A 15,682-nucleotide genomic window follows, 5' to 3' on the forward strand; every position below is an offset into this window, starting at 1 on the left:
ATACGGAAGTATTTAATTTTTGGGGAGTGCTAATGTAAATGATATTTTGTTTTTAATTTCAAATTCGACTTACTCATTGCTGATAGTCAGGAAAGCAACTGACTTTTGTATATTAACCTTGCATCCTGCAACCTTGCTGTAATTGCTAATTAGGTCCAGATTTTTTTGCTGACTCTTTCAGATTTTCTGCATAGATGATCATGTGATCTGTGAACAAAGACAGTTTTATTTCTTCCTTCACAATCGGCATATCTTTTATTCCTTTTTTTGGCGGGGGGAGGGGTCTTATTGCATTAGCTTGGACTGTTGAAAAGCAGTGGTGAGAGGAGACATCTTTGCCTTGTTCCTGATCTTAGTGTAAAATCTCTGAGTTTCTTACCATTAAATATGATGATAACTGTAGGTTTTTGTAGGTATTCTTTACCAAGTTGAGGAAGTTCCCCTCTATTCCTAGTTTACTGAGAGCTGTTATCATGAGTGGGTGCTGGATTTTGTCAAATACTTTTTCTGCATCTGTTAATATGGTCTTGTGATTTTTCTTCTTTAGCCCTTGATGTGATAGATTACATTATTCGATTTTTAAATGTTGAACCAGCCTTGCATACCTGGGATAAATCCCACTTGGTCATGGTATATAATTCTTTTCAAACATTGTTGGATTCAATTTGCTAATTTTTTTTAGGACTTTTGCATGTGTGTTCCTGAGAGATATTGGTCTGTACTTTTCATTTTTTGTAATGTCTTTGTCTGGTTTTGGTGTTAAAGTGATACTGACCTCATAGAATGAGTTAGAAAGTATTTCCCATGCTTCTATCTTCTGAAAGAGATTGTGGAGAACTGGTATAATTTATTCCTTAAATGTTTGGTATAATTCACCAGTGAACCCACCTGGGCCTAGCTTGTTCTATTTGGGAAGGTTATTAATTATTGACTCAATTTCTTTAATAAATACAGGCCTATTCAGATTGTCTATTTCTTCTTGTGTGGGTTTTGGCAGATTGCATCTTTCAAGGAATTGTTCCATTTCATCTAGGTTATCAAATTTGTGGGCATAGAATTTGCTATAGATGGAATGTTTGTGTCTCCCCAAAATTCATATGTTGAAACCTAATCCCAAATGTGATAGTATTTGGAAGATGGGGCATTTGGGAGTGAATAGGTCGTGAGGGTGGAACCCTCATGAATAGGATTAGTACCCTTATAAAAGAGACCCCAGAGGCCTCCCTTGCCCCTTCTGTCATGTTAGGACACAGCATGAAGACAGCCATCTATGAATCAGGAAATGGGTTCTCACCAGACACCAAATATGCTGGAGTCTTGATCTTGAACTTCCCAGCCTCTAGAACTGTGAGAAATAATTTTCTATTGTTTCTTAGCCACCCAGTCTATGGTATTGTGTTATAGCAGCCTGAATGGACTAAGACAGTGCTTTATATAGTATTCTTTAATCATCCTTTTAATGTCCATAGGATCTGTAATGATAACCCTTCTTTCATTTCTGATGTTAATAATTTGTGTTCTTTTTTTCTTAGTTAGCCTGGCTAGAGATTTATCAGTTTTATTGATCTTTTTGGAGAACTGATTTTGGTTTCATTGATTTTCTCTATTGATTTTTTTTTTCATTTCATCGAGTTCTGCCCTAATTTTTATTATTTCTTTTCTTCTGCTTACTTTGGATTTAATTTGTTCTTCTTTTTCTACTTTCCTAAGGTGGAAGTTTAGATGATTGATTTGAGATCTTTCTTTTTTTCTAATTTATGCATTCAATGCTATAAATTTCCCTCAAAGCACTACTTCTGCCGCATCCCACAAATTTTAATAAGTTGTATTTTCATTTTCATTTAATTAAAATATTTTTAAACTGCTCTTGAGATTTCTCCTTTGATCCATGTATTATTTAGAAGTGCATTGTTTAATCTCAAAGTACTTTGGGATTTTCCAGCTGTCTTTCTGTTATCAATTTCTAGTTGATTTCCACTGTGGTCTGAGAGCAGACATTATGTGATTCTATTCTTTGAAATTTGTTAAGCTGTGTTTTGTGGCCCAGAATGTGGTCTATCTTAGTGAAAGGTATTGTTCTTTTAGCTCCAGAATTTTTTTTGTTTTCTGTTTTCTGTCATTTTGTTGATAGTTTTTTTTATTCATACGTGATTTTCTTGGCTTTTTCATCTTTTTCAGCTCTTTGAGCATCTTCAGGACAGTTGTTTTAAAGTCTTTGTCTGGTCAGTCGGCCACCTGGCCTTTCTCAGGGATGATTTCTGTTGGTATGTTTTTTCCTTTGTGTTCCCTGTGATGTTTTTGTTGAATGTGGACATTTGAATCTTAATGGTAACTCTGAAAATCAGATTCTTCCCCCTCCCCTAAGCTTGCTGTTTTTGTTTTAGGGTGTCTCTGTGCTAGGGATCAGCCAGAGGTGAAAATTTGAGTCTTCTCAGGTCTTTCTGAGCCTGTATCTTTCCTGGCATGTGCAGTGGCTTTCTAAACTCCCTTGTGTGTGCAGTTACTTTTGAATGTCCTAGTCCTTAAATGTCTGGCTCCTAAAAGAGGAAAAAAAGAAAAATGTAGGAAAAAAAGGGGAAAAGAAAACACTGGCCCTTTAAGCCCCTTGTAGCCACTTCAGCTAGAAGGGGTTGAAGCAATGGTGGAGAAGCGGGGACTATGTCACAACAGTGGCAGCTGCCTCTGTGTCTGCACCTCCATGATCAGAAGCAGCATTCAGCGATCAGAATTCAAACCCCTGATATCTGGAGGATGAGGTCTTTATTGCTCACTTCAGCTCCTGAAAGCCACTTGAGGAACACTGAGGCCAACAGCTGGAGCCAGGATTGGGGCAGGAAAACTTGAACTGCAGTTGAGAAATTGCTAGGGACGTCACCATGGACAAACCTGAAAGTTAAAAATGACAGGGCAGGTCAGTCTTGGGGGGGGGGGGCCCACACTTTTATGAGCTTTACCTCCAGGGGCCCCACCAGGTTGTCACAGTAAAGATCTGATAAAAACAGTGAAGATCTGGAAGCACGCGGGGAAGACAGCCATTTTGAAATATGCCAGAGCATTCCATTCTTCTTAAGAAGACCTGCCCACAAGGGAAACTGGTTTACCAGAGCCTAACTGACTTGGGGAATGGCAACAGCCAACTCCAGCCCCCTCTAACCTTCCTGTCTCACCTGAGGGGTGTTGGAGGAGGGCATTGAGAGGACATGACTGTTAGTTGACCCTTGAGCTGGACCCGGGCAATCAGAGGCTCCTCACCCCTCCCCTGTCCTTGGAATGTATGCTCTGCCCACTGTTCCCACAGTGGGAGCCATTTTCAAAGACACAGCCTTGAGACAGTAATGTATTGTTGAGGCCATCTGGGCGGCATACGTGACTGAAGCCCCTTGAGGCCTCTATATAAACCTCCAAGATTTGGGGGGCAGGTGTGGAGATGTACGTGTCTTGCAGCCGCCCAAGACAAGCCTTGTAGAGATTTCCCTGGTTTATTAAAACTGCCACCTACCAATCTGGAATAGTCCGCCTCTTTCTTTAGTCTCTCCTTGCCCTCCACGTAGGGAGGCCAGTTTGCAAACCAGCACATGACCTGTCTTCTCACGTTTCCTGCTTCATGACCTTGGGACTCAGCAGTGTAAGAAGACATTGCAGAAATCAAACAAGCAAAAAGAGTAAATATTTCAATACTATCTGAACATTTCCAGTTTCTTATAGGGTCTAAGGAAATGATTAAATTTCTTGATAATGATACTTGTGTTCCTAAAAGTAGTTTTTTCCATAAGTCTAATGATAAATTTGTAAATTAGTGTAAAATTGTAAATTAGTGTGAAATGAAGGAAAGTTATCACCATCATCTCAAAACATTTATTGTACATTTATGGTATGAAGTAGGAACAGAAATGGATATGCAAAGAGGCAGACGTGGTGGTTCTTGGCTTCCCCAAAGAGTGTCACTTAGACGACACAACAGGCTACACTAGGAGATAGGCTGGTTTGAACCATCCGAGCCTCATGGCAGGGCATATAGGATGGGGCCACATCACTCGGCTGGGGCAGGGTATGGGGCAATCCAGGAGCCTCAGTGGAGCAAACGAGCAGGGAAGGCCTGAGCAAAAGTGAAGGCACAATGGACCAGGGCTAGTGATCCTGGAGATGGAGAGCCCATACTGGGAAGTCCTGGGAGGCGGGGCGGGTGGGCGTAAGCTCTGAAAGCCAGGCTGCTTTGAGTTATTCTTTGGTCATGAGAAACCTGGCTCAGGACATGGTGGGCATAAGACCAAGATGGAGGCCATCCTCATAGCTGTGGGATGGTGTGCCCTGCATGGGACTGAGGCTTGAAATGACACCTGGCCCTGAAGTTAGGCAGAGCCAGCTACAGTTCAGTGGTGGGTGAAGGGCAGGTGTATCACGTGGCCATGGCCAACTTAAACCAAAGATAGTTGATTAGTTGGATATTAAGGATGCACAAAATTGGTGGGAGGTTGAAGGTGGCTTTGGGAGCAGATGGGAACTACAGGTGGGCCAAGAAGCCAGGGAGCACAGCAGTCCTCTCTCTATCTAGAATTCTCTGATCCAATGCCAACCTTGGGATGGATGGCCCCAGAGTTCTCTCTGCCTTTGGATTATGGGCTCAAGAAGCAGAGTCTGGGAGAGGTTGTCCAGTTGGCTGGGCCAAGTGCCTGCTGCCTGCTGTGTAGCTGAGGCCTGAACCCCTAGGCCTTTGTAGGATTGGTTACAGGAACTACCCCCACCAAATCCACATGCAGTCCAAGAGAAGTAACTCCCCAACAGGAATCAGTGCTGTCGGGAAGGGGACAGTGCTGGGCTGTAAATGACCACTGTCCACTGCAAGGCACCTCCATGTAAGATGGAGACAGAAAGCTATGGGCATCTGTGGGAAGGATCCTGGGTGCCAGGCTGGCAGCTGGAGTCTGTGCTATGGAGGTCCCTGTGGCTAAGAGCAAGGTGAGGCCGACTTGGAGGGTGGGACCCCGGGCAGGTACAAGGCTGGCCTACTCCCCAGAGTCTGGCCTGAGGTGGGGACTTGGGTCCTGATCGCAAGTCACAGAAACCAACTGGAGGCAACTTAAGCAAAAAGTGGGTTTTGTTACAAGGGTATAGCCCTGCGGGACTATGGGCAGGAAGGGTGGCCCCTTGTATTTGTCGCTTGGCCTTGGGGCCTGTGCCTCTGCTCCCCTCCACTCCTATCTCTCTCTCTCTCCCTGTATGTCCCTCTAGGAGCAGCGGCCACCTCAGTCCCACCCCAAGGCCCAAGGCAGGAGGCCCCATCTCCCAAGGCTGCCACTGCCTGACCCTGTGGGTGTTGCAGGGAGGGGGGACCACAGCAAGGGGGTTCTGGGTGGAGCCCGGCAGGAACTTGGGGTGGCTCAGGAGGTGAAGGGGTGGGGGTTGGAGGGTCAGGAGGGAAGCACAAAAGAGGACCAGGTGGGGCCTAGCCAGCCATAAGAGGGGAGGAGGAGGAGGCAGCAGAGAGTTAAGGAGGAGTCCCAGGAGAAGAATGGTGGAAGTGTTGCTGACAGCAGAGTAGGGCAGGCAGGGTGATAAGGTTCTATTTTGGGATGTGGTGTCAGTGGCACATCCCTGTAAGGATGTGTGACAGACGCGAGGAGGGCCGATGGGGAGAGGCAGGGGTGAGGTGAGTTGGTAGGTGGGAGGTGAGAGGCTGTTCCAGACTCCTGGGGTGGCTGAGACGAGGGCATTGAAGGGCAGAGTGTGGTGGAGGGGGATGGGACAGAAGAGAGAGGATCCGGCAGGGGGAGTTCTCCCTTCTCCCCGCAGCCACCCTCCTCTTCCTCCGTCTCCCAAGGGGCAGGACCCACACCAAGTGCCTTCACTAGGGAGGGCACAAATTGCGGAGGGCACAAATTGCTGAGGCCGCAGACTCCAGGGGCCCACAGTCTACAAAAGCTCCCAGTCTCTGCCTCCAGAAGCCTGGAGATTCGTCATATCACTTAATCATTCACTAGACCTTGCCCGGCTCCTGTCGTGTGCCAGGCATGGTGCCGGGGGCAGTATGAGACAGCCACCCAGTCCTTGCGCTGCTCATGGGAAGCCGTGGTGCCTGGTTGACCTAAGTCAGGGTGGGCCAGGCAAGCCCTCGGAGGAACATGGCCCAGACCTGAGGCAGGAGATGGCTCCCTTGAGGAGGGGACCTGTGCTGGGGCCTGAAGCCCGAGGAGGTCAGGAAGCCAGAGGGAGGGTGGTTCCAGGGGGCCACAGCCTTGCTGACTGCCGGAGCTGTTCCAGCACCTTCTAGCTCAGCTCCCTCCAGCCTGGACTCCGAGCACCTCCACACCCTGTGCCCTCCATCAGAGGACCCACCAGTAAGTCTCTAACCAAAAACCATAGGTGCCTGGGGTACGAGTGAGCAGTGAGCCAGGTGGAGCGGGTCTCATTTCCTATAACAGGAGGTCAAAATGAAGAAAAGAATCTCAATTTTTAGTTCATCCTTCTGAAAGCTTTGGCAGTGCTCTTGTTTGTCTTCATCAGGACAGAGGATAAGAGGATGCTCCACTCGTCTGTTGCTGCGAACAAGCCTCGCCCAGTCTTCCTGGCTGACAGCCACAGCACCTCCTTACTCCCCATGTGCTGTGGGTGCCCCGGCAGCTCAGCGTTCTTCTGGCCTGAGCTTGGACGTGGCCAGCTGACTGGGGCTGGGGGTCCGACAGTCTCAGTCCCAAGTGTCTAGACTCAGGGGGATGGCCAGGCCAGTCTCTCATGTGATCTTCTATCCTGGGCTTTGTCTCAGCATGGTGACCTCCAGCTTCCAAGAAACTGAGGGCAGAGCCACAAGGCTGCTTGAGACCAACAAGCCCCCAGCCAGCCCAGGTTCTGGAGCAAAGAAAGAGGCTCAGCCTCCTGATGGGAGCGGCTCCACACCAACTTGACACCCTGAGTGCCTTAACTGTCATGTGGTTTCCCTCCATGGTATGCAGATGGGCTGTGGCTTCCGGGGGCTCTGCCACCTCAAGCCGAGTGTCAACTCCTTTGGCCTTGCCGCACTTCGAAGCCCCTCACCTCCCTTTCTGCTAGGAAATTGTGAGGTCACCTGTGTAGACAGCACTAGCTCACCCTCCAATCTGTTTGCATGTCCTCCATCTGCACATTTAATCAGAGAAAGAAATGAAGCAACGCAGTGGCCCCTGCCCTGTGGACGTGCCTGGTGGTCCTGAACTGAAACCAGTGTCACGGGGTGCTTACTCTGGGCTGACCTCAGCAGAAGAGGCCGGGAGGGTATAGGGGGTGCTGTCAAGAGGTGTGCAAACGTCTTTATTTTCAGCCCCTGGATATGTGTGGGGCCTGGAAACCTCCAGGGGTGAGGACTCAGCATGCCTGTGGGCTCTCCAGGGCCATCTGTGGCCAGTTTATTCTCCTGGAGAGGGGGACCCAGACCTGTAGACTTAGGGACTTACTCTTAGACTTACTCTGCTCTGGGATCAGTCTGCATGAAGATGAACAGCAGATTCAAACCTGGCTCTGCCACCTCTGGACTGTGTGTGGCCTTGGACAGGTTGCTTAACCACGTGGTGCCTCAGTTTCTCTATCTGTGAGGTGGGGATAATGGTCCTACCGTGTTGGTTAGGACTAGGTTCTGCTATAAGTATAAAAAACTCCAACTAACAGGGCTTCAATCACATAGAAGCTTATTTCTCTTTGTGTAAGATATGGACGGAAGGTGTAGGTATTGGGTGGTGCCCCCAAGTGTCAGGGACCCAGCTGGGTCAGGCTCACAGCTCCCTACACCCCTGGGGGTCGTGTGCCAGCCATGTTCCAGGGAGAGAGGTGGAGGAGGGCACACATCTGTCTCTTAAGGTCAAAACTGCCACACAATATGGGCTCTGACACCCACCTGGTCACAACTACCAGCGAGTGAGACTAGAAGTGTAGTCTTGACTCTGGAGCCAGAGGCTGGGGATGAAAGGCCTGCCACGTGTGGCTCACGAAGGTGCTGGGTGCCACGCCTGGCCCAGGAGTGCTCAGTGAGCACCAGGTGCCATTCACATCCAGCCCAGCCTTTCCTTCACAGATGAGGAAACCGAGTCCCAGAAAGGGAGCAGGGGATGTTCAAGGTCCTCACATACCCAGTGAGGGGAACTGGAACCGGGCGCCTGAGAAGGCCTCCCCCAGGGCAGTCCCTCCCTCTGTCTCTCCACACCGCAGCCTTTCAGCCCAGAAGAGTCTGGAAGGCTCACTGCAGAGAAGAGGTGACTATGTTTAGACTATTATTTACCGGTCTCTCCAGCTTAACTGACACTTCTGCATTCTTGCTGCAGGAAAATCAAAGCAAAGAGCCAGGCTGAGATCTCTCAGACCCTCCCACTAAAACTGAGGAATTTGACCTTTCAGCCCAGTGGGAGAGCGTCTGGATGGGAGGGTGGGCAAGTGGGCTGTGGGGATGGTGACCACCATCAGACCCTGCTAGCTAAACCTTAAAAAGTCCATGCCTCCTGCAGAAGCGTACAGATTCCCAATTTCTCATGCCAGGGTGAAGTTTAAGAGCCTGTCTAACTTTATCAGCGGTGTTAACTCATCTAAAGAATGTGCCCTGTGGTGATGGTGCTGACTACCCTGGTGGGGTAGGGTAGGGCAGGGACTGGGCCCCAGGGCAGGGGGCTGAAGGGGTCTCAGGATAAAATCAGAAAATACAACAAACCGGGGCCTGGATCCACACTGACCGTGCGCTGCGCAGTTGGCCAGCCCGGCCAGGCCACTCTGCCCCCACCCCTCACCCCCCATCCGGCAAGGCTGAGGCTCTGGTAGATGGAGCTTCAGGCCATGCTGGGGAGGTAATTAAAACAAAATCTCCTGCCAACACAGAAAACCTTTCCACAAAAGTCATGAGAAAGAAAACAGATGTATTATGGCATAAGCATTAGACCAGAACTTGGTGCTCATCACAGGCAATCCGCTAAGAGACGGTAAAGACAGGAAGAGGCTGGCCCTCTTTGCAGCCAGGTCAACCCATCCACATGTGTTCTCAAGAGAGACAGAAACCACTCCTGCAGTGAGGGCACCTGACAGCACCTCTGTCACACAGCTCACCTGCACACACCTGGCTGCTGGGGGACCGACCACCGGGGTTGGCTGATTGCCTTTATCCAGAGGAAGAACAAACTTCTGATCTCTTTAGGATTGGAAGCAGGCTTGCAACTCGGAGCAGGAGCCCCAAGGGAGGCTCCTACCTCCCACGGAAACTGAGAGATGGGGGTGCGACCTCTCTTCAAAGAGATGCTCCCAGGTCCTTGGGATATCTTCCTGGGTTGTTAAACTGGCAAGAGGCTTACTTAGCTTTTAGATTTACAAAAAAGAAGTAGGGAAAGAACTTAGAAATTTTCTAAAGGAAGTGCTCTAAGAAAAGAGAGGAGAAAAGTCCGTTTCCTTTCCTTGTACCAGGGAGTAGGAACTGTTTATTTTTAATCTGCATCATCTTTATGGCCTTCTCTGCCTGCTGCCCTGCAAAGCCTGAGTGAGGGACTCGTGCCACAGCGGGCCTGCCCTGGCTCGAGGGCCCTCCTGAACAAATGTGTTTCCCCGGGGTCTCCCGAGGTTTTGCATCTCCAACCGGCCCTGTGTGAGGCCTCTGCTGCCTTTGCACCCAGGGTGTTGGCGGCGGGAAGGAGGGGTTTGGGTTGGAGGCAGGGATGGGATGGTACTTCTCTGTGCACCCCTCAGACTGAATGTGAGCCCCTGGCAGAGGAGGAGGAAGGGGTTGAAGCTGACGGAAGTTCCTCCAGAGAGTCCTGGGAAATTCTGGACATGGTCCCAGTGAGGGCAAGAGGCTCAGAGACCTGCTCAGGGACTCCAGCCGAGCCTGCTAGGGGTGGGGTGTGGGGAGGGTACCTGAGGACCAGGAGCTCCAGGACATCTGGAGAGAGCACCTTGGCTGGGGGGGTGGGGGGGGATGTCCTTACAGAGCAGCGAGGCTTCTAGAAAGACAGGAAGTATTGGGGGGTGGCCCAGTGGCCTCTTGACGAGGCTCCCCTTGGGGAATAACTGGGGTACAGAGTGGCGGGAGTGTGTCAGAAGCCTGCTCTTGAGTCTTGACAGACCCTGAGTCACACAGGACTTGGCCCTGCCCTCCGGTAGGTAGAGCATTTCCATGTGCATTTCCCACAGGGAGCACTGCCTGGCCCCCTCTCAGCCCACCCCAGCCATGCCCACCTCCCTCCACGGTCCTCGAACGCTGGCAGGTGACACCGTTAGCCCACTCTAGCAAGAGAAGCCTTGGCTTCCCCCAGGAAAAAGTCTGCCCTCTGCAAATGAGTTCGTATGGTTTCTGCTCTCTGGAAAGAAAACCTTCTCTCCTTTCTGCCAGAACACGCAGAGGCAAGTCGGCCTAGATGACATGGTCTTCCTTTGGGTACATTCTGAGAGAGCGCTGGCGTGACCCCTGGTTACTGGGTGTGAATCCCAGGGACCGCCACCAGCCCCAGAGACTGCAGGCTTGAACACATCCCACAGGTAACTCAGTGCCGTCCAGTGGAGTGGTAATGTGAGCCTGCAATGAGAGCCACATATGTCATTTAAGGTTTTCCTGTAGGCACATTAAGGAAGAAAAAAGAAATAAGAGAAGTTCCTTTTAGGAGTTTTTCTATTCAACCGAATATATCCAAAATATTATCATTTCAACATGCATTCAATGGACAAGTTATTAATGAGATATTTTACTTTTTTTTGGTACTAAATTTTCAAAATACGATGTCCATTTTACACCTGCAGCACCTCCGAATTCACACTGGCCGCACTGCACGTGCTCAGGAGGCGCAATACAGGCCTGTCTCCTTCTCTGCTTCTCTCTCTCTCTCTCGTCTCTCAAACATGCACACATACTCTGCCCTCAGTTTACTCCAAACTAACACTAATACAGGCAGTTTTGGTGCAGAAAGGACTCACCTTAGCAGACAACTACTCCAGGAGTGTGAAACGAAACAGTTTTTAAAAGCAGAATCATGACTCACATACAAATATAAACTTTGACACCTGTCAGAGATCTTTTTTTTTTTTAAAGATTGGCACCTGGGCTAACATCTGTTGCCAATCTTTTTTTTTTTTCTGCTTTATCTCCCCAACCCTCCCCCCCGGTACATAGTTGTATATCTTAGTTGCAGGTCCTTCTAGTTGTGGGATGTGGGACGCCGCCTCAACGTTGCCTGACGAGCGGTGCCATGTCCGCTCCCAGGATCCGAACCCTGGGCCACCGCAGGGGAGCGCGAGAACTTAACCACTCGGCCATGGAGCCGGCCCCCCTGTCAGAGATTTTTTCACTTGTTAATGCATGAAGCCACCAATAAGATGTCATAACTGGTTCAGGGAGATTCAGAGAGCAGATGCAATCTAGGCTGACAGGAATGCGGAGATGAACTTGCTTACTGGGCACCAAGCTGGCCTCTTGCACAGAGAAGGAGGAAGTTAACATGCTTCACTGGATAATATTTATTTGCCTCTCTAGGGAGGGAATCGTTTACCTTGCTGTTAGTCATCTGCAACTCATGGAGTTGTGAAATAGCTCAAACACAGTGACAGGTGCAGAGCTCCCCCAGAATCAGCCAGCCTGGAGGGGGTGCTAGACAGCACCCTTTTCAAGCCACCCATGATCTTTTTGGTCCATTTCAGAGTCTTTCACAACTTTTCCCCGCAGAGGCTCGAATTACAAAATTATCCCTTACTTTTTGAGATGGGTTTGTTGAACAAGCAGAACTTGTGTGCTGGAATCACAACACAGTCTTGACTTTGTTCACCCGTTGTCCCTGCAGCACGGCCAGTGCGGTGGGCTGGTTGCCTGCTCTCTGGATGAAAATGCACGCAGTCCCATGACTTTTGCGATCACCAATAAGCAATAAAAAACACTATGGTAACTTTAAACCTCAAGTCTCAATGTAGTAATTAAAATTGCCAAGTCCCAGATAAAAATCAAAACTGAAGCTCTCTCCAGGTGAAAATGCCTTCAGGAAGGGAGTGCAGTCAGCTCCTTCCTTCTTGCTCTGTCATCCCACCTCCCCAGCCAGGGACTGCAGCAGGGCTTGGCGGGAGGGGACTAAGCGGGGAGAGAGCTCTTACTCAGCTGTTACTATCCCAAGAAGGGCTTTGTGTGCTCTGGGTCTGGCCCAGAGAGCTGTCTCTCTCTCTCCTCCCCCCTCCCCCCCCCTCCCTGAGTGCTCTGCTCTGGAGGTTCCCCTGCTGCCCCCCAGTAGCCACAATGGGGCTGTGTCCTGTCCAGGTGAGGTGGGGGATGGGACACTAACGATCCTCTCCAGAGAAATCCTCTCCCTCTCTCCAGCCACCTTCGGAGGTGCAGAGTCAGTTCCTGAGCATCTCCTTGCTAGTCTGCTGTACTCTGGCCCCGCCTTTGGTGTCAGGCACCTGCCGTGTTTTCAGATGCGTTCCTCAGTGCCTTTCCCACAGGGCCCAGCACAGCACACGCCTGTGTACGGAGGCCCACCTGAGCCAGCGTGCAGAGGTGGGGCTGTGTGGTCAAGGGGTCCGATGGGCAGAGTCTCAGTGCCGCAGCCCGCCAGCTGGGCTGTTGGCAGAATGTTTGCTGAGCGCCAGGTAGGCGGCCTCAGGATGCTGAGCAGAGGGCCTATTGTGCGGCTGTCTGGGCCTGGTGGAGGCGGGTGTAAGGCCCACCATTTCCTGTCCTAGAGGTGCCACCTTGGGCGAGATGCCTGCCCTCTCAGGCCTCAGTGTTCTCATCTGTAAGTGAGCATATCATGGTTCGTACGTCACTGGGAAGTGTGGGGTGCATTGAGGTGGGCTGGTGAGGGGCCTGGCTTATTCCCATGGTGATCCTCGCATCAGCCCCTCGGATCCCCTTGGCTGGCCCCCACCCCATCTGTCACAGACAGGCCACCACTGCAGGTCTAATTCAGAAACAGCGTTTATTGAGGTGGCCCTGAGGGCCTGGCACTGAGCCACAGCTGCCCGCGCCTCCGGCTCACTCCTCCTTCTCGTCCCCATGGGTGATGATGTAACACAGGGACTTGTAGTCGATGTTCCCTGCCAGGTCCATGGGCGTCAGGGCAAACATCTGCTCCACCTGGGGGAGGCACTGGGGGAGCTCCTGGCTCCAGGCACAGCCCAGCCAGGGAGGCCTGGGGAGCCGGCGTGTGACCTAAGGGAGACCTATGACCCTTCTCCTTGCCCTCTGGGGCTGCATTTTGGCCCTTAGCCTTTTCAGCCCCAAACCCAAAACTGTGAGTTAATGTTTTTCTGTTGTCCGACTTTGACCAAACTGGCGGGGGAGGCGCGATGAGGGCCATGGGTCAAAGGGCCCACCCTGGCCCTGGGGATGCTCCCCTCTCTTCTCTGTGCCGCCCCCACGCCCGCATGTATAGAACCTCTTCCAGATGCTGAAGGTGCCACTGTGCTCCCACCCCGGCCTTTGCACACATGGCTCTCCCAGCCTGGCACACCCTCCTCCCTTTTTGACTCCACTTTCTTTACCCTCCAGATCTCAACAGAGATGGAACCTCCTCTGGAAAGCTGGCTCTAAGCCCACAAGGGCAACGGGACACCAAGGCCTCCCCAGTGCCCTGTGGGGTGAAGGGCCCTGCAAAGGGGTGGGGGAGGGCTGTTGAAAGAGCCAGGAATTCTCACCTCAGCCGGAGAGAATTTGTCTGCCTGGGTCAGGAGAAGCTGCTTGAACCTGGGCGGGTGGGGAGCAGTGGGAGAGCCCGGGTGAGTGGCTGCACAGAGAGGGGGGAGGAAGGCTCCCATGATCCAGGTGACCACCCCCCAAAGAGCAGAGAGGACCCAGAGTACAGGCACCACCCTCACAAGGGGCCTCATCGCCCCGCCTGCTTCCAGCACGGCGCCCATCGTCCCCGCAGCTCCCACTCACTCATCCTTGTTCACTACGCCTTTGCCACTGGGGTCAAACATGCGGAAGGCGCTCAGGATGGCTTCCTCGGGGTCTGTCCCTGGGAGGCCAAGGGCACAGGTGAGCACCCACGTCCCGAGCTCCCCAGCCCCATCCAGGAGGGACCCAGGGTGCAGGGGGAGCCCTCCACGTCCCAGAAGAGGTGGGCTGAGGGTGTTCCCTGATACAAAGTGTCCTTCGGGGCCCAGAGAGACCGAGATGGGCTGTCCTCCTGAGAGGGGCAGGCCTGACTGGGATTCGGGATTTGGGAGTGGAGGCTGAAAGCACCTCTTCCAAACCTGAGTCAGGACTTGGGTGACCAGCGCCCATGGGTCTGGGAAGCAGGGGTGGGCTCCACATCCCCTGGGTGGGCAAGGGCCAGGTGGGGTCCAGGCAGGGTTCAAGCTCGCTGCCTCGCCAGGGGGCTCCAGACCTGCCCCAGGCTCACCGTTGAGCTTCTCTCCGAAGAGCGTGAGGAAGACGGTGAAGTTGATGGGGCCCTTCCCCTCCTGCAGCATGGCGTCCAGCTCCTCTTCTGGGACACTCACCTTCCCTGGTGGGGGTAGGGGCGTGAGATGGACACAGGGACCCTGGGTGTCCACGAGTGCGGCCCAGACTGCCCTCCCCTCCTTCCCAGGTAGGGGCAGCTCTGAGTGGCGGAGGAGAGGTGGAAGTTAGGTGTGACTGGGCAGAGGCAGGTGTGAGGAGACGGCAGGCTGGGTGGGAGGCAGGCACCCACCGAGCTGGGAGTAGGTCTCCCGAAGGTCTGACTTGCAGATGATGCCATCCCGGTTCTGGTCGATGCAGCTGAAGGCCTGTGAGGTAGGGGGCCACAGTCTCCAGTTGGGAGCAGCCCCCACCCCAGGGAAGGCAGGGGGTGGTGGGAGGAGCAAGGACAGGGGCCAAGACGACTGACCTACAGAGAAGAGGGGTATATGTGGGGTGGGGGCTTCAGGATGGGTCCCAGGCTGTTGGGGGTGGGGCACTCACTTCCTTGAACTCCTGGATCTGGGCTTGCTCGAACATCGAAAAGACGTTGGAAGAGCCACGTTGGGCCTGCTTGGTGGCCCCGGCCTTGCCCCTGGTCCCCGCCTTCCTGCTGGCCTGCAACACTGTGGGTGGGGAGGGGTCCTCTCCCTGGCTCCCCAAAGACCCCGCAGTGCACACCCCCAGAGCATTGCAGGAGAGGCTGCTTCAGAGTCCTCTTCCTGTCCCTGGAGACCACCTCTCTGGGATCAACACAGGCACAGAAATGGCTGGCTCTGCTCCCCCAGCCCAAGGGACCGTATCTGGGAGGCCTCTGGCCTCACATCCCCCCACCTGGCACTCACCATCTTCTCTCTGCGGCAGCCTGGTTGCCACGAGGGGCCCACAGCCCCCTTTATGTCTCAGCCTTATCACCTACAACACCAAATAAGGACAGGAGGAGAGGACAGGCCCAAACTTGGCAGCCCCCGTCTGGGCTGGGGGAAGACAGGGCCCCAAGCAGATTCCAGCCACATTCCTGGTGACCTCTAGGCCCCCAGTCTGTAACATCCGGGTGTCCACCCATTCCGGCAGCACCTCCTGAGAGCAGAGCGGGCTCACAGCTCTCACCACTCTATGTGCTGCTCCCCTCCTCTGACTGTCCCTCCTGCAGGTCCAGCCCAGAACCTGTCCAGTCCAAGAGGACAGCGGGCGCAGGGCTGGCCTGGGGCCCCCACTGGGCTTGGCAGGGCAGTGGGTGGCACTGAAGTTGGTCTCTGGCCTGAGACCCCCAGGGATTCCCAGAGGTTTTGGTGAAGATGCTTGGCCCTGACCTCTCGCCCCTCT

The 15,682-nt window shown here is 52.5% G+C and overlaps 1 protein-coding gene and 1 long non-coding RNA gene across 4 annotated transcripts; both read right to left on the reverse strand.

The window, feature by feature from the left end:
• Nucleotides 1-8,847: 8,847 nt before the first annotated feature.
• Nucleotides 8,848-11,798, reverse strand: LOC138923710 (uncharacterized). Its single transcript, XR_011437732.1, has 2 exons — nt 11,679-11,798; nt 8,848-10,510 (listed from the first exon to the last, which is right to left on the reverse strand). It is a non-coding gene; the product is annotated as an uncharacterized lncRNA (long non-coding RNA).
• Nucleotides 11,799-12,871: 1,073 nt separating this feature from the next.
• On the reverse strand, nt 12,872-15,399 carry MYL7 (myosin light chain 7). 3 transcript variants are annotated; one of them, XM_023638988.2, is made up of 7 exons: nt 15,202-15,399; nt 14,861-14,974; nt 14,610-14,685; nt 14,319-14,423; nt 13,853-13,931; nt 13,609-13,657; nt 12,872-13,048 (listed from the first exon to the last, which is right to left on the reverse strand). In XM_023638988.2, the coding sequence occupies exons 1-7, from the start codon at nt 15,202-15,204 to the stop codon at nt 12,947-12,949; spliced, it is 528 nt and encodes a 175-aa protein (XP_023494756.1). In that variant the 5' UTR covers nt 15,205-15,399; the 3' UTR covers nt 12,872-12,946. The 3 variants fall into 3 exon arrangements, with proteins under 3 accessions (XP_023494756.1, XP_023494755.1, XP_070120476.1); XM_023638987.2 differs by having other exon boundaries at nt 12,872-13,060; XM_070264375.1 differs by having other exon boundaries at nt 12,872-13,123.
• Between the last annotated feature and the right edge of the window lie 283 nt (nt 15,400-15,682).

Source organism: Equus caballus, chromosome 4, assembly GCF_041296265.1.
Source record: "Equus caballus isolate H_3958 breed thoroughbred chromosome 4, TB-T2T, whole genome shotgun sequence".
Taxonomy (NCBI): Eukaryota; Metazoa; Chordata; class Mammalia; order Perissodactyla; family Equidae; genus Equus; species Equus caballus.

Coding starts and splice junctions, on each gene's coding strand:
- MYL7 (XM_070264375.1), bottom strand. Junction 14,686..14,860: donor AGATCCAGGAGTTCAAGGAA/GTGAGTGCCCCA, acceptor CCTACCTCACAG/GCCTTCAGCTGCATCGACCA. Junction 14,424..14,609: donor GGAGACCTACTCCCAGCTCG/GTGGGTGCCTGC, acceptor TACCCCCACCAG/GGAAGGTGAGTGTCCCAGAA.